This window comes from Callithrix jacchus, chromosome X (genome assembly GCF_049354715.1).
Source record: "Callithrix jacchus isolate 240 chromosome X, calJac240_pri, whole genome shotgun sequence".
Classification (NCBI taxonomy): domain Eukaryota; kingdom Metazoa; phylum Chordata; class Mammalia; order Primates; family Cebidae; genus Callithrix; species Callithrix jacchus.
Window position 1 is genome coordinate 103,407,270 of NC_133524.1, and position 18,944 is coordinate 103,426,213.

Below are 18,944 nucleotides of genomic sequence, written 5' to 3' on the forward strand. Positions count from 1 at the left end.
ATTTAAACTCTCATATATTGCTGTTGGGAATATAAAATAGTGCAGCCCTCCCCCTTTACTTTCTATCCATCATTCCACTCTATACTTCTAGGAGCTCAACTTTTAACCTCCTTCATATGAGTGAGAACATATGGTATTTATCTTTCTGTGCCTGACTTACTTCACTTAACATAATATTCTCCATGTTCATCCATGTTACTGCAAATGAAAATGTTTTATTCTTTTTTTGGCTGAATAATATTCCTTTGTAAAATTTATCACATTCTCTGTATCCATTCATCTGTTGGTGGACATTTAGGTTGATTCTATATCTTGGCTATTCTGAGTGGTGCTGCAAAAACCATGGGGGTATAGTTTATATATTTATGTTTATTTCACATTGCATGACTGTATCAACACAACCTCATACGTACTTGGTATTTTCAATGTTTTAGGTTTTAGTAAGTGTGTAATGTTTTAATTTGAAATTACTTAGTGACATCTGATGTTGAACCTCTTTCATATGATTATCTGCTATTTATATCTTCTTTGGTGAGGTATTTGTTTAGATCTTTTGCCCACTTTTTATTGGGTCCTTAATTTTTTTAGGCATAGTTTTCTTTAATTCTTTGAATATATTTATAATAGCTGCTTTTTACAGTCTTTATTTACAAAATCCAAGAAGTGGGCCTCCTCAAGACACTTTCCATTGGTTGCTTTTTTTAAGTTCTTGTTTCTGTTTTTAAGCCTGACTTCCTTGGATTACCCCCTGAATCAGTATAGCTTAGTGGCTATTCAGTGACGGGTTAGATTTTCTTAAATGCCTTATGCTATCAAATATTCTACCTTTTTCTCAAGGATATCTGTGTGAAAGTATACCGAAAACTTCAAGCAATTTACAAATCGGCTTTAGGTGTTTTTTTTTTCCTGCTTTCAAAGATAGCCAGAGTTGAGTGACTGGGGCCTTCTTCTGTCCCATTTCTTTCCTAGGCATGCTCACAGCCCTGTACACGTATTCATTCTTCTGGATCTCCAAGAATATGTTGCAGCCTTTCAAAGTTCCATATCATCATCTGGTTTTTCAGGTCTTCCTTTTCAATTTTTAGCCAGGGTCTTGCTTGGTCTAGCTGAAATCACAGCTTTGACAGCTAGGATGTTACCAGCCAGTTGCTATTGTTTTCTATAATACTCTGGGAACAGAGTTTTTTTGCCAAGCTGAGCTGTGAATCAAATCAAATAGCAACACACTGGGAATAGAGATTTTTCCAGGGAATTGTAAGTTCAGTCAAAATATTGTCTATGCCCTGGGGATAGGGCTTTTAATGAAACTCCAAAAAATCCACTGGCTGCCCTACTGCTGGCTTTCATTTCTGAGCTTGGGCAGATGGAGAGTTAAAAACCCCACAGACTCTTCTGGTCTTACTCAGGCTCATTAATGTTTCTCAAATAGATGCTTTTCAGTTTATTGCATGTCTTTGGTTAATTCCAGTGTTCTAAAATAGCTTATTTTGAATGTTTTGCCAGTATTTTGTTGCTTTTGTGGGGGAGTATGTTCACAGAGGTTCTGAGTTTGCCATCCTAGAAGTCAGGTTGTTGACATCTCTAATTTTCGTAGGTATGTCTCTGAGATATTGCTTTAATATTTGGTATGTATATAGATTGTGGTTTATAAATGACAGGCAAACATTAGAACTTATTTTTCTTGCAGAGACTTCTGAGCATGCATCTGGGACAATTACATTCTTTCTTTTTCAGCTTCCTATTAGTTCTGAGTCTACAGATCCATCTGATAATTTTGAGGTGCAATCTTTGACAAGTCAGAAAGAATGCAGTAAAACTGTGAGCACTGAAGCCTTAATGACAGTATTTCACCCTCAGAATTTGGAGACTCTTAATTCTAAAATGGTAGGAAAACAAAATATTTAAACTTATGGGCTGAAATAGTTGACGAAAAATAAAAATCTTAAAAGCAGACTAGAAGGTACCATGACTGAAAACTCATCTTTTGGGACTTGAAAGGTTTTCCTGCAGGTTCTACTGTGTAACTTATTTAGTTCCACTGTACACAAGGACTATTATCAGGAATCAAAACAAAAGATAAAAGTTGGACATTGGGGATTTTTACAGATACATAATAGTTGTACATATTTATTGACAATGGGTTTTATTTGCATAGATTTTTAATCCTGAAATAGATGTGATTTGGAGAGAATGATGGTTTAAAGCTTTGCCTCCCAAATATAACACATTTCACCATTTTTATATGAGTTTGGCTAAGAATTCAAATAGTAAATTAAACCTGCTATTCTCACATAGTTTAAAAGATTTTCATGATGAAAGGAATTCAGTGTTTCACTCCTAGGTGAATACTAATTTTAGTTTTCTACGTCCTTGATTTCCATAGATGTTGTTTCAAGGCAAACAGAGTGAGCAGGTTATTTTAAAGAAGTTAATTTCTCACTAGGTTTAGTTGTTTTGATTTTTCTGTTATTACAGTTGAAAGAAAAAATGAAGGAACAGTCATGGAAAATACTCTTTGCAGAATGTGGGCGTGGTGTTAGTATGTTTCGAACTAAAAAGACTCGAGATCTTGTTGTAAGAGGGATTCCAGAAACCTTAAGAGGAGAACTCTGGATGCTTTTTTCAGGTATTATATTTATTCACTTTACTTATTTAGCAGACATTAACTATGCCTTTCTAGGAGTTATGCCATAAGCTAAAGTGAAAGAATTACAAAGATGGTTAGTACAAAGTTTTACTCATCTTGAGTTATCACTAGTCAAAAGAGAAACGTAAGTAGTTATTTGCACCTTACCTATATATCCACACATCCAGCATCTCATCAGAGTAGTTTATTAGGAAGATATGTAGATATATAGATATAGATATAGATATAGATATATAATGGGGAGATCTTTATCTCTAGTGTCAACAGTCAGTTAAGGGGGAAAAAGCTCATGAAAATGATATTCTGTTGGATAAAATTAGTAGCTTGACATAGATTGCAGTGTAAAGCTCTTTTCTGTTTGTGCTCAGAAATCACTTGAGCATAAGGCTAAATATCAAGATAATGAAATCCAATTCTTTATGTATATATGGAAATAGTAGCTTTCTTATATCCCTCTTCTGTTGTAATGTAATAATCTTCACAGGTGCTGTTAATGACATGGCTACTAATCCTGGCTATTATGCTGAAGTGGTTGAGCAGTCCTTAGGGACCAGCAACTTGGCTACTGAAGAAATTGAACGTGATTTGCGTCGCTCTCTGCCTGAGCACCCTGCCTTTCAGAGTGACACTGGTATATCTGCTCTGAGAAGGGTACTCACTGCTTATGCATACAGGAATCCCAAAATTGGATACTGCCAGGTATGACTTAACTATGAGCCCTACTGTGTGTATGTTCCAAATAAAATCACATCAAATCCAACTCTACTAATTTGGAAGTGGTGATTATAAGGACAAAGATTGTGGTGAGATAGATAGGGGATGGTATTAATGTAAGTAGGATGGTAACAGGAATACTTAGGAGAATTGATATTTCATTATTTGTCTTTTTCATTTGACAAATGTTTATTGAACTTCTGCCCTATAAAACATACTGTGCTAGGTACCTAAGGCTATATAAAGATGTGTCAGATAAGAGTCCTGCTCTTAAAAGTATGGAGACCAAGAGATGTTAAAGCATATTCATTAAGAAACAAAACACGAGTGAGACAAACAGGGAAACAGAAAGTCCTGTCATGATGTATAATAAGGAGACACTATTTTTTTCACTGGGAGGAATCAGAGAAAGCTTTGTGGAAAAGATAGCATTTGCAGATCTTAAAAATTGGTGAATTTTGGACATATGGAGATGGAATGAAAACAACATGCCAGGTGAAGGGATCCGTGTAACTGAACACAGGTAGAGGTAAATGTAGAGTATATAGGACCATGTTTGTTTAGTAATGTAGAAGCGTAGGGTGGATGAAGTGAAGTAGTTGGAGAAAAAAAAAATCAGTAAGGTAGATTGGGAGAGAGCTAGAGTTTGAATTTTATTTTATAGGCAGTGGAGGAATCACTGGAAAAAAATTGCACACCATCAATTAGGGTAGGCTAGGCTACTAACACAAACACAGATAATAGATCAAACACAATAGAATTTTATTTCTTGAAGGAATAAACAAAGGAGATTGACTCTTCAGATCAGTAGGCAGCTGTCCTCCATGAGATTATTCAGGAACTTAAACTGTAAGCTGACAGCAGACTGTCGTTTTCAAAAAAAAAAAGCTTCCTGGGTCCACTTTCATCACCACAGGAACAGGAAAAGAGCATGGAGAATAACTGTAGAAGAGTTTATGAGCTAGGCTTGAAAGGGGCAAATGTCACTTCACCCACATTTTATTGGATGATCTTAGTTACATGGATATACCTATTCACAAGGAAGTCTGTGGTGTACAGTGTGGCTGAGCAGACGTGTAGTTACTGTGGAAGAAGAGGAGATTGGAATATCATGGATAGGTAGCACTCTGGGCCATGCATTCATTTATAATGGGTTGAATACCATAATTGTTACATATCAATACTACCTATCCACTGTAACTTGTCAATAGAGATTAAAAAAATAGCTTAAGTGAATGGAGCATCTAAATGGCAAGGATACTTCACATATTTTAAGATCTCTGAAAGGTATAAAAGAAGCACAATGCTTCTTTTCTCAAAGAGCTTATACTCACAGACTCTGTGATGTTATCTATAAGTGGTAGCTTAGAGATAGCTCCAAAATAGGCAGCATTTAATATTTACTTCTAGAAGATGAGAGCAAAGTTAGAAACATGGAGGGCAAGAAGAAAGTTCTTCAGGGTTAAAGTATGAGTGATGCCATTCAGACAAGAATAAGCCTGCCTTGAGAGATAAGATTGGCTAGGTTCAGGTTGGAATAAAAAAGTAACTAAGTTTGTATGGGACAAAACCATGAAGAATCTCTAAAGCCTGGGAAAAGAGTTTAAACTTAATATGGTAAACAGATTTTATTGATTTTGATTTTTAAAAAAAACCCAGAACATTTTTATTACCTTAAAAAGAAGCCCCATATCCATTAGCAGTTACTCCATTAGCAATTTCTCCTACTACCAACCCAAGCAATCACTAATCTACTTTCTAGCTCTATAAATATACCTTTTGTGCACATTTCATATAATTTGTGTGATACAATATGTGGTCTTTTGTGTCTGCCTTCTTTTACCTAGTACATTATTTTCAAACTTCATCCATGTTATAGCATGTATCAGGACTTCTTTCTTATGATTTAATAATATTCCTTTATATGGATAGATAACTACATTTTGTTTGTCTATTCAATGTTGATAGTCATTTGAGTTGTTTTCTTGTTTTGGCTATTGTGAATAGCGCTGCTATGAATATTCATGTACAAGTTTTTATAAGGACATTGTTTTTTATTCTTGTGGGTTTTTTTTTTTTGTTTTTGGGGGTTTTTTGTCAAAGTCAAAAAACCCAGGCTGGAATGCAGTGGTGTGATCTCGGTTCACTGCAACCTCTGTCTCCCAGGTTCAAGCAATTCTCCTGTCTCAGCCTCCTGCGTACCTGGGATTACAGGTGTGCACCACCACGTCCCAGTAATTTTTTTTTTTCGTATTTTTAGTAGAGATGGGGTTTCACCATGTTGGCCAGGCTGGTTACAAATTCCTCACCTCAAGTGATCCACCCACCTCAGCCTCCCAAAGTGCTAGGATTACAGATATGAGCCACCATGCCTGGCCTAGATGTTGATTTTTAAGGCTACTGTGAAACTGAGGAGGGGGTTGGGAATAGGGTAATTTAAAATGCCACAGAGCTTACTGGTTTTACTGAGATTCAGCCATTAAATGCTACCCGAATTGCTGTAAGCTATTGGTTAATTTTCAGAGTTCTAAAGTTGATTCTGATGACTTTTGTCAGTGTTCTTGTTGCTTTTATAGAAGAGAGCATTTTTTATAAGTGCTTACTTTGCCATGTTCACTATATCCCGTCCCAGTATGGCTTCTTGCATGGGAAAATGATTCAGTAAAAACTAAGCTTGACATCAAACAGTGTGCTAGATTTGGCATGAAATTGGCATAGTTAATATACAAATCTATAAGAAAGGTATGAAAGTATAGAAATGAGCAATGAACATGAAAGGATTAATCACTGATGAGAAAATACAGGTTGATGTTAAAGCCTGAAACAGAAAGTTCAACCTCAAAGAAATTAAAATTAAAACAATGAGATACCATTTTTAACTATCAAATCAGTGAGGATCATTATAATTATTACGATTTGCAATATTGGCAAAGGTGCAGTGAAATAAACATTTAAACACTATTGGTCAGAAATATAAATTGATATTTTCTTATGGAAATAATATGAAGTCTTTTGAAAATACCACTTGACCAAACAATTTCATTTCTAGGTATCTGTCCTGAGAAAAAAGTGTAGTTGGATGAAGATTTATATAAAAAATATATCCATTGCGGCATTATATGAAATAGTAAAAAAATTGGAATTAACCTAAATGTCCAACAATAGTAGAATGATTAAATAATTTATATCCACTGTAGATTATTTTAGTCATTAAAAATACTGTTTTAGAATGTTTATTGGCATTGAATATTTATATAGTGCTAAGTGAAAAAATAAAAATTTAGTACACAGTGTGATACAAATTTTAGGAGAAAAAGGAAGAAAAAACTGCAGAAAAGTGTATCAACTTGTTAACAGTTGATTTTTGGGCATGTGGGATATAAGAGGTTTTATTTTCTCCTTCATACTTTTCCATTCTCTGTAAATTCTATCCATTAGGGGTTTATTACCTTTATAATAAAGGATGTGGCAATGTATATAAAAGTAATGATCTGGCCGGGCGCAGTGGCTCAAGCCTGTAATCCCAGCACTTTGGGAGGTCGAGGCGGGTGGATCACGAGGTCAAGAGATCGAGACCATCCTGGTCAACATGGTGAAACCCCATCTCTACTAAAAATACAAAAAAATTAGCTGGGCATGGTGGTGCGTGCCTGTAATCCCAGCTACTCAGAAGGCTGAGGCAGGAGAATTGCCTGAACCCAGGAGGCGGAGGTTGCGGTGAGCCAAAATTGCGCCATTGCACTCCAGCCTGGGTAACAAGAGCAAAAAACTCCGTCTCAAAAAAAAAAAAGTAATGATCTGACATTTGTAAGAAGCAGCAGAAAGAGTGGCAGTGGGAATGGGAAGGAAAAAGCAAATCTGAAAGACGTTTTGTAAGAAGAAACTCTAGGATATGAAACAGATATAGCAGATAGAGGGTTTTCAGGATGATCAAAACTGGGATAGATAAGAAGAACCCTACTTGATAGGGGAAAGAAGATGTTCAGTTTTGGATATATTAAGAATGATTCATATCTAAGAGCTATTCCTTTATAGGTGGTTGGAAATACAGATGAAGTTCATTTTCTTTCATTTTAATATGTCTTTGAAAATTATATAAGTTTTTTTCAGATTAGTGATAATTAAAATTTTTCACTCATTGCAATTAGAGAGATTTTACTTATGTTTTATATGTATTATATTACTGCTTCACTTTTCTTGAATGTTACTTTATAAAAAACTATCAAATGTTAGCCTGACTTCACCTTGTTTTGCTTTAGACTGGGTCAGAGTTCTCATGTTTCCACAGTTATTACACTATTATTATTCTCAGTTGTTCTTGTTGCTGTCAAAAACTATTATGTTTTAAGAAATATAATTATTACCTGAGCAATATTTCCTTTTTAAACTGTTTTCTATGAATTTTAGGCAATGAATATTTTGACTTCAGTGCTGCTTCTATACGCAAAAGAGGAAGAAGCTTTTTGGCTTCTGGTTGCTGTATGTGAACGAATGTTGCCTGATTATTTTAATCGTCGAATTATTGGTAAAAGAAAAACCACTCACACACATATGCATACACACAGATGTATATTTCTTTTCTAAACAATTTTAGTGTCTCTTGTCTAATTACTAATAAAAGAGAAGGACTGATTAATTGGGTTGTGGTATAAAATGCAAGCAATATCAAAACCTCACATTCACTGATATTCGCAAAAGAAGAGCTTTTTATACTGAGGTATATTTGGAAAGATTGTTTAATATGTTCCTTTTGAAAATAAAATACCTGGTCTGTTTCTTAACAAAAATGGAACCATTAAGTTTATAAACTCTATATTGCTAAAACAATGGTGATCTCAAGAATCCAGAGCTACTTGTGAATTTCAGTAGTTTCTTGATGAGAGGGAGATTTCAGTCAGCTTAATATCTCCACATGTGTATGAATTGTGTAGATACTTGCAATGTTTCAAAGAAGAATCAAGTTCTTAGATTGTTAATTGTATAGTATTTTCTTTAGTCAGCAAATATTTGCAGATCTGTGATCCCTTACATTAAAACTTATGGATGGTCTCCTCTTTATACCCTAATAGGCTTTCAAGATTATGATTAGGTCATTGGTTATACTGTTTTTCATTATAATTATTTGTGTATTTATCTTGAGTTGTACTAGATATTAAATTCCCTGACCATGAGACCACTTCATTAGTTGATATAGCTCTTACAATACCTAGTACAGGTCTCTGCATATAATTAAGACTCAATAAATAACTATTCAAATAAATTTTAATTGCATTTCTGAAGTACATGACACTACTAGCAGTTAAATGTATAAAATACAGAAAGAGTTCATAATTTAAGGAAGAAGAATGAGATACATCAGCATGCTAATAGAAGTGGGGAGGTGTGGAAACAAGTCCTTTTGAAAAATGTTTATTTTTAAACTTATTTTGATATTCTCTAGGTGCCTTGGTTGATCAGGCAGTCTTTGAAGAACTTATCAGGGATCACCTTCCTCAGCTGACAGAACACATGACTGATATGACATTCTTTTCCTCAGTTTCTCTCTCATGGTTTCTCACACTTTTTATTAGTGTGCTACCTATTGAAAGTGCAGTGAATGTGGTCGACTGTTTCTTCTATGATGGAATAAAGTCTATTTTGCAACTGGGATTGGCAATACTTGACTATAATTTAGACAAACTGCTGACTTGTAAAGATGATGCTGAAGCTGTGACAGCATTAAACAGGTATTGTAAAAAACATAACATTTAAATCTGGAGGAGATTTGAGAGATTATGTTGTTCAATCCCCATATTTTACAGAGGAAACTGAGCCCTAGAAACTTCAATTTGCCTGAGGTTACAAAACTACTTGAATGAAAGAGCTTCATCTAAAGTCCAGTCCTCTATCTCCAGAAAAAATATAGCAAGAATAAATCACTTTGAAGTGAGACATTAAATTATTTACACATTTACACTAATATTGTTGATTCAGTATGCTAGGACTTCCATATTCCCAGTTTGAGCTATAAAGTGTCTATGTAGAAGTAGTTTCAGCAGGAAAAAGGTAGTGGATAATGTTAAATATCCTGTGTGGGGAAGTTATTCTGGTTTCTATGTGGTTTCAGGTGGGTTGAACTTTATTTTCCTAGTAGCTTTTGTATGAATGCTATTTTGTATTCGAGTATATATGTTGTGTGTGTGTGTGTGTGTGTGTATGCACATATTTGTATATGCTAAATAAATTAATATTTGAATGGGCAACTATCATAATGCCACATAAAATCCCATTATGTACAGAATAAAATACAAACATCTTACTCTGGCATTCAGAACTCTGTAGTAAGGGCTCAGTGTACCTTTCTTCAGTTATTTTCTCCTTTATGCCTCTACATACCCTGTATTCCACTCCAAGTACTCTCTGAGCCTGTTTGCATCCTCCAAACCCCAAAATGATTCCTTCACCATCCCATTCCCCTCACCCACACCCTACTAATGCCCAACCATCTTCAAATTCCACTTCTTGGCCAGGTGCAGTGGCTCATGCCTGTAATCCCAGCCCTTTGGGAGGCCGAGGCAGGCAGATCACCCAAGATCAGGAATTCAAGACCAGCCTGGCCAACATGGTGAAATCCTGTCTCTACCAAAAATATAAAAAAAATTAGCTGGGCGTGGTGGCAGGCACCTATAATCCCAGCTACTCAGGAGGCCGAGGTGGAAGAATCGTTTAAACTCAGGAGGCAAAGGTTGCAGTGAGCCAAGATCGTGCCATTGCACTTCTGCCTGAGTGACGGAACAAGACTCCATCTCAAAAAAAACAAGTTCCACTTCTTCACAAGAGCTTCCCTTGTCCTCTCAACTGAAAGTAACCTCTAACTAACTGGTGAGAAATTAGGTGACATTTCTCTGCTTTAATAATGGCAGTTCCACTAATTCTTGTATTACTATCACTTTTTGATAGGTTCTTTGACAATGTCACCAATAAGGATAGTCCATTGCCTTCAAATGTTCAGCAGGGTTCAAATATGAGTGATGAGAAAACCAGTCTTACTAGAGTGGATATTACAGATTTGATTAGAGAGTCAAATGAGGTAAGTGTTTTCATACCATACATATATTACCTAGCATATTTAAAATGCTTGAACTATGGTGTATCTCTAGTGGTATATTAAGAGTAAGATAATAATGCAAGTAGACATATAACTTAAAATGCAACTTAATTTTTTAAATGAGTTCTGTGAACTGTTTCCACTCCTCTGCCTCAATTTGTTTTTCATTAAATGAATAAATTCACTTGCTTTCACAAATAATGACCACTTTAAACATCTATCATTGTATTAACAGGTGAATTATTCTCATTATTGTTATTCCCTTTTTAGAGATTAAGAATTTTACCCATGTTTTTGTACTTAGTCTATGTACATAGTAGATGGAATTCTCTCCAGTGAATATATTTAAAAACTGAAACGTGGGAGGTGAAAATTTGCAAAATCATTGAACAAGTCAGGAAATTACCTAGAAATAGAACCAAGGCCTCCAAGAACTGAGTCTGGCAAATCTGAATTGTAAAAGAAGAAGTGGATGTTTATCATGAATGGGTATCCACTGGCATCATATTTCTTGCAGAAATATGGTAATATTCGCTATGAAGATATACACAGTATGCGCTATCGAAATAGGTTGTATGTGATACAGACCCTGGAGGAAACAACAAAACAGAATGTGGTAAGTATGCAACCAATGGGGAAAAGACGGTGGGAATAATTTTTTTTCTTGAAGTTTCTTTAGAAATTCTCATTCTGGGCAAATAAAATTAAAAGGACTAAACTTTTGAGCTAGATCCTTACCAAGGTTTAGCTTATGGTAAATTATTTTATAGAGAAAATAAATTATTTTCTTCTGGTTGAATTATGTTGCTTTCTCCAATATGGTTTGTACTATTTGACCTTCAAGACCACTGAGACAGGGTTTCTCTCTGTTACCCAGGCTGGAGTGCAGTGGCATGATCACATCTCAGTATAGCCTCTACCTCCTGGGCTCAAATGATCCCTCTGCCTCAGCGTACTGAGGAGCTGGGAATACATGCACACACCACCAAGCCTGGCTAATTTTGTAATTTTTTTGTAGAGATAGGGTCTCAGGATGTTTACCAGACTGGTATCAAACCCATGGGCTTAAGAGATCCTCCTTGCCTAGGCATTCCAAAGTGTTGGGATTACCACACCTAGCCTGCAGCTCAGTGTTGAATGCTACGATGTCGGAATTTAAGCATAACATATTTGTGATGTGCTGTATCAATAAGAACAGCTGATCTACATAGTAGTCAGTGCTACCAGTGAATATTATTATCCTTGGATACCTAAAGTAAAGTGGAAAAAAGTATAAACAGTATGTTTTAAATACTTGTCTTTTTAATATTTGGATGGCTCCATAAGAAGCTGTTAATTGGTTGCCTTTGGTGAATCAGATTAATAGATTGCTCTTCAGAAAGCAGAGAGTTTTACTTTGCTGTTTATATTCTTCTGTACTGTTTGAGCTTTTATCATGACCGTATGTAATTTTTGTAAACCTCCTTGCTTAAAGGCCAAGGTCCTCAGAGATACAAATCTGGAAAGATTAACATTTCTGAAGATTCCAGGTTTAGATTTCAATTAAATAATTCAGTGAGGTTACTGTGACATAGTTAGCATAGAGCCCCTTGTTTTAGTTTTTATATGTTAGCATTTTAAAATAATTACTGAAGTAATACATGTTGACTGTAAATAATTTGAGCATTACATAAATGTAAAAAGTAGATTTCCGGCACCAGGAGTAACCATCTTAAAATAATTTGGCATATATCCTTTCAGATCTTTTCTCTATGTGTCTGCAAACATACATGTGTAATGGAAGGATATCGTTTTTGAAATTAGATCATACCAGTCACTTTGCTATGCAACTTTTTTCATTCAGAAATAGATCATAGTTATTGAATATCAGTATAGATCTACCTCACTCTTCCTAATGCAATGAATAGTGTACCATAATATGGATATGCTATAATTGAACTATTCTGCTGATGTACATTTAATATGTCTCCATTTTTTGCTCTTATAAATAATACTTTATGTAAACATTCTTGTATATGTAAGAATGTTATATATACAAGACAGATATCTGGAAGTGGATGTTGCATAAAAGGGTATGCCCCTTTAAAATTTGAACAGGTCCCTGCCAAATTATGCTTCAAAAGATTTGACCAAATTGTAATCCCACCAACAGCATGTAAGAATGCCCCTTCCCTCACATTCTCACTAATACCAGCTATTTAAAATGTTGAATTTGTTAGCCAGGCATGGTGGCACACACTCGTAGTCCCTGCTGCTTAGGAAGCTGAGAAGGGAGGATCACCTTGAACCTGGGAGCTGTAATCATGCCACTGCACTCCAGCCTGGGCAACAAAGCAAGACCTTTCTCTAAAAGAACACAAAACAAAATCTTTAATTTGTGCTAATGTGATAGATTAAATACCACTTTTCATTTCAGGTTTCGATTTACTGATCACATATGTTTATTAGCCTTTTTCATTTCTTCTTTTAATTGCCTACTCATAGCCTTTGCCTATTTTTCTGAGATTGTCTTTTAAGTATTGATTTTTAGGAGCTCTTTTGACTATTAGTGTTATTAATTCTTTGTCAGTTATATTTGTGGCCTAATATTTCCCCAGTCTTATTATTTCTTTCTTTATGTTTATAATGTCTTTCAGGTTATACAAGTTACAAATTTGTATGCAGTCTTTCTCTTTTTTCTTACATGGTGTCTGGGTTTCATATCAAGCTTAGCAAGGCTTTCCCTATTTAAAATTATATAAATTATAAATTTTTTGTATTGGTATTGCTTTCTTAACATTTAGAACTTTAATACACCCGGAGTATATTTTTTGTTTATTATGTGAGATAGATCTCTAATACTATGTTTTTCCAACCAAAATCATTCATTTTCTAAAAACCAATTATTAAATAGTCGATCTTCACAGTACTCTATTTTTTTCCTATGCTAAATTCTTACATACATACATGGACTTTATTTTTGGACTTTCTTTTCTTGTTACTACAACAGTACCACACTGTTTCAATTACTTTAGCTTGTCTACTTTAAAATCTGGTAAGGCTTTTAAAAATCCTTTTTAATATTCGTTTTAACAATCTGTCTTCTTAAATGTTCTTTAGTAAGCATTTTTAGTTTTCATCATGCATGTCTTATACAGTTCTTAATGGGTTTATTCTACCCCTACATATTTTATGGTTTGGCTGCTAATATGAATGAGATCACTTTTCCTTTGTTTACATTGTCTAATTGTTTATTTTTATAAAAGAATTCCTAATATTAGATTTGTTGTACTCTTGAAATTAGTCTTTTAGCCAAATCCTCCTAAGATGTATTTAACCCTAGGCTGGGCATCGTGGCTCATGCCTGTAATCCTAGCACTTTGGGAGGCCATGGTGGATGGATCATTTCAGGCCAGGAGTTCAAGACCAGCCTGTCTAATATGGCAAAACCCCACCTCTACAAAAAAAAATCCAAAACCTAAGATGTATTTAATCCCAGATATAGGTGATGGGGAGAAAGGCAGCAAACCACATTGCCATGTACGTACCTATGCAACAATCTTGCATGTTCTTCACATGTACCCCAAAACCTAAAATGCAATAAAATATATATTAGATGTATTACTATTTTAATCTCCTTTGGCAATTTTGGTAAATAATTTAGCTAGGCTCTTTTCAAGTCTGTTAAAGTAATATTGGTTGAAAACTTCTTCTTGTATTTAGGCTTATATCATAGAATGAAAATTATACATAAATCATATATTTCTATGCTCTGGAATAGGTTAGATCCCATAGGAATTATCCATTACCTGAAGGCTTGAGAAAATAAATGTGTAAAGCCATCTGGGTCTGCTGCCTTTTGGTTTCCTGCCTAGGAAATCTTTGATTTCTTTTTTCAGTTCTATCGATTCAAATTTTCTTGCTCCTATGAGTTGATTCTAATTATTTATATTTTCTTATGAAATTATCTATTTTGTTCAATTTATTGTTTAACATATACACACACACACACACACACTCACACATATATAAATGTAAAGCTTATGGAATTCATTCAACAGATAGATAATGGTACCTTCTATGTACTGGGAAGTTTTTTAACTTTTACTTTTAACTTTCATTTAAAGTTAAAAGTTATAAATGTAAAAAAACGTTATTTTTGACTTCTATTCATTCAGAGGTTCACATGTGGGTTTTTTTGTTTTGTCTTATTTTGTTTTTGAGATTGAGCCTCACTCTGTCACCCAGGCTGGAGTGCAGTGGAGCAATCTTGGCTCACAGCAACCTTGCCTCCTGGGTTCAAGTGATTCTCCTGTCTCAGCCTCCAAAGTAGCTGAGATTACAGGTACCCACCACCATACCCGGACTTTTTGTATATTTAGTAGAGACAGGATTTCACCATGTTGGCCAGGCTGGTCTCAAACTCCTGTCCTCAGGTGATCCACCCACCTTGGCCTCCCAAAGTGCTGAGTTTGCAAGCGTGAGCCACCATAGTCGGCTGCCAGTTTTTTATATGGGTAAATTATGTATCACAGGTTTTCTTGTACAGATTATCTCATCATGCAGGTAATAACAATGGTAGCCAATAGGTAGTTTTTTGATCCTCACCCTCCTTCCACCCTCCACACTCATGTAGGCCCCTGTGTTTATTATTCCCCTCTTTGCGGCTATGCATATTCAATGTTTAGCTCCCACTTATAAGTGAGAATATGCAGTATTTGGTTTTCTTTTCCTCTATTAGTTCACTTAGGATAATGGTCTCCAGCTCCATCCATGTTGCTGCAAAGAACATAATCTTGTTCTTTTGTATGGCTGCATAGTATTCCATGGTGTATATTGACCATATTTTCTTTATCCAGTCGACCATTGATGGGCATCTAAGTTGATTCCATGTCTTTGCTATTGTGAATAGTGCTGTGAAAAACATATGCATGCATGTGTCTTTATGGTACAATAATTTATATTCCTTTAGGTATATGCCCAGTAATGGGATTTCTGAGTTGAATGGTAGTTCTCTCTCTTTTTTTTTTTTATTTTTATTTATTTTTTAGATGGAGTCTTGTTCTGTTGCCCAGGCTGGAATGCAGTGGCATGATCTCAACTCCCTGCAACCTCTGCCTTCAGGGTTCAAGCATTTCTCCTGCCTCAGCCTCCTGAGTAGCTGAGACTACAGGTGCATACCACCACACCAAGCTAATTTTTTGTATTTTAGTAGAGACAGGGTTTCACCATGTTGCCCAAGCTGGTCGCAAACTCCTGAGCTCAGGCAGTAGTTCTATTTTAAGTTCTTTGTGATATCTTCAAACTGCTTTCCACAGTGGCTGACTTAATTTACATTTCCACCAGCAGTGTATAACTATTCTCTTTACTCCACAAGCTCACCAGAATCTGTTGTTTTTTGACTTTTTGATAGTCACCATTCTGATTGTGTGAGATGGTATATCATTGTGATTTTGATTTTCTTTTCTCTAATGATTAGTGATGTTGAGCATTTTTTCATATGCTTGTTGGCTGCATATAGGTCTCCTTTTGAAAAGTGTCTATTCATGTCCTTAGCCCACTTTTTTATGGAGTTGTTTATTTTTTGGTTTTTAATTTTTTTAAGTTCCTTATGGATTCTGTATATTAGACCTTTGTCAGAAGCACAATTTGCAAATATTTTCCACCATTCTGTAGGTTGTCTGTTTACTCTGTTGATAGTTTCTTTTTTTTTTTTTTTTTTTTAATTTTTTATTTGATTATAGGTTTTGGGGTACATGAGCAGAGCATGCAAGACAGTTGCGTAGTTACACACATGGCAGTGTGCTTTGCTTTTCTTCTCCCCTTCACCCACATTTGGCATTTCTCCCCAGGCTATCCCTCCCCACCTCCCCCTCCCACTGGCCCTCCCCTTTTCCCCCCAATAGACCCCAGTGTTTAGTACTCCCCTTTCTGTGTCCATGTGTTCTCATTTTTCATCACCCACCTATGAGTGAGAATATGCGGTGTTTCATTTTCTGTTCTTGTGTCAGTTTGCTGAGGATGATGTTCTCCAGATTCATCCATGTCCCTACAAACGACACAAACTCATCATAGTTTCTTTTGCTGTGCAGAAGCTCCTTAATTAGTCCTATTTGTCAAATTTCATTTTTGTTGCAATTGCTTTCGGCATCTTTGTCGTGAAATCTTTGCCACTATGTCTAGAATGGTATAGCCTAAGCTTTCTTCAAAGCTTTTTATAGTTGCAGGTTTTATGCTCAAGTCTTTAATTCATCTTGAGTTGATGTTTGTATATGGTGAAAGGTAGGGGTCTAGTTTTAATCTTCCACATATGGTTAGCTAGTTATCCCAGCACCATTTATTGAATATGGTATCCTTTTCCCATTGCTTGTTACTGTTGACTTTGCTAAAGATCAGATGGTTGTAGATGTGCAGCTTTATTTCTGGGCACTCCATTCTGTTCCATTAGACTATGTGTGTTTTTGTACCTATACCTTCCTGGTTTGGTTACTGTAGCCTTGTAGTATAGTTTTGAAGGTGAGGAATGTGATGCCACTAGCTTTGTTAATTTTGCTTAGGATTGCTTTGGCTATTCAATCTTTTTTCTGTTTCCATATGAATTTTTTAGAATTTTTTTTCTAATTATTTGAAGAATGTCATTGGTAGTTTGATAGGAATAGCACTGAATCTGTGAATTGCTTTGGTTGGTATGGCCTTTTAAACAATATTAATTCTTCCTATCCATGAGCATGGGATGTTTTTCATTTGCTTGTGTCACCTCTGATTTCTTTAAGCAGTGTATGTAATTCCCATTGTAGAAATCTTTCACCTCCCTAGTTAGGTGTATTCCTAGGTATTATATTATTTTTTTGGCTATTGTGAGCAGGATTGAGTTCTTGATTTGTCTCTCAGCTAAGACGTTGTTGATACATAGAAGTGCTACTGATTTTCGTAGATTGATTTTGTATTTTGAAACTTTGCCAAAGTTGTTTACTAAATCTAGCGGCTTTTGGGCTGAGACTATGGGGTTTTCTACATATAGAATGATATCATCTGCAAATAGAAATAATTTGACTTCCTCTGTTCCTATTTTGATGCCTTTTATTTCTTTCTCTTGCCTGATTGCTCTGGCTAGAGCAATTCATAGTACTGATTCAATTCAGTACTATGTTGAACCAGAGTGGTGAGTATGGGCATCCTTGTCTTCTGGTTCTCAAGGGGAATGCTTCCAGCATTTACCCATTCAGTATGATTTTGATTGTGGATTTGTCATAAATGGCTCTTATTATTTTGAGATATAGTTCTTCAATGCCTAGTTTGTTGAGGCTTTTTAACATGAAGGGATGTTGAATCTTATTGAAAGCTTTTTCTGCATCTATTTAGATGATCATATGCTTTTTTGTTTTTAGTTCTGTTTTTGTGATGAATCACATTAATCGATTTGTGTATGTTGAACCAACCTTGTAACCCATGGATAAAGCCTACTTGATTGTGGTGGGTTAGCATTTTGATGTGCTGCTAGATTTGGTTTGCTAGTAGTTTGTTGAGGATTTTTGCATCTGTTCTCCTCAAGGATATTGGCTTGAAGTTTTCTCTTTTTTGTTGTGTCTCTGCCAGGTATTGGTAGCAGAATGACACTGGCCTCATAGAATGTGTTAAGGAGGAGTCCTTTCTCCTCAATTTTTTGGGATAGTTTCAGTAGGAATGATACCAGCTCTTCTTTATATATCTGGTGGAATTTGGCTGTGAGTCCATTTTGTCCTGGGCTTTTTCTGGTTGGTGTGGAGTTTTTTACTGATTCAATTTTAGAACTTGTTATTGGTCTGTTCAGGGTTTCAACTTCTTTCTGGTTCAATCTTGGCAGTTATCGTATCTTCTAGGTTTTCTAGTTTGTGTGCATAGAGGTGTTCTTAGTAGTCTCTGAGGGTTTTATTTGTACTTCTTTCGGGTCCGTGGTAATTTCTCCTTTGTCATTTTTTATTGTGTCTATTTGGATTGTCTCTTTTTACTTTATTAGTCTAGCTAGTGGTCTATCAATCTTATTTATTCTTTTAAATAGCCAACTCATGGATTCATTGATCTTTTGCATGGATTTTCATGTTTTGATTTCACTCAGATCAGCTCTGATTTTGGTCATTGCTTGTCTTCTGCTAGCTTTGGGGTTGGTTTGTTACTGTTTTCCTAGTTCCTCTAGGTGTGATGTTAGGTTGATTTGAGAGTTTTCTAACTTTCTGATGTGAGCATTTAGTGCTATAAACTTCCTTCTTAACACTGCTTTAACTGTGTACCAGAGATTCTGATATGTTGTATCTTTATTCTCATTGCTTTCAAATAGTTTCTTGATTTCTTCCTTAGTTTCATTGTTTAGCCAAAAGTCATTCAGGAGCAGATTCTTTAATTTTTATGTGATTAATATGGTTTTGAGCAATCTCCTTAGTATTTATTTTCATTTTTATTATGCTATGGTCTAAGAGTATAGTTGATATGATTTGGGGTTTTTTCAATTTGCTGAGGATTGTTTTATGTCTGATCGTGTGG

The 18,944-nt window shown here is 35.3% G+C and overlaps 1 protein-coding gene across 4 annotated transcripts in view; it reads left to right on the forward strand.

Annotated features, from left to right (window-relative positions):
* TBC1D8B (TBC1 domain family member 8B) overlaps positions 1-18,944 on the forward strand; it is a 64,835-nt gene that overhangs the window by 29,900 nt on the left and 15,991 nt on the right. For 2 of the 4 annotated variants that reach the window (XM_035287712.3, XM_078362304.1), the window contains exons 8-14: positions 1,735-1,884; positions 2,476-2,626; positions 3,132-3,346; positions 7,769-7,886; positions 8,802-9,087; positions 10,301-10,430; positions 10,966-11,064. In XM_035287712.3, the coding sequence (XP_035143603.1) occupies positions 1,735-1,884; positions 2,476-2,626; positions 3,132-3,346; positions 7,769-7,886; positions 8,802-9,087; positions 10,301-10,430; positions 10,966-11,064 (1,149 nt within the window). The remainder of the gene's footprint in view (positions 1-1,734; positions 1,885-2,475; positions 2,627-3,131; positions 3,347-7,768; positions 7,887-8,801; positions 9,088-10,300; positions 10,431-10,965; positions 11,065-18,944) is intronic. The other 2 variants (XM_078362303.1, XM_078362306.1) reach the window with 1 other exon arrangement.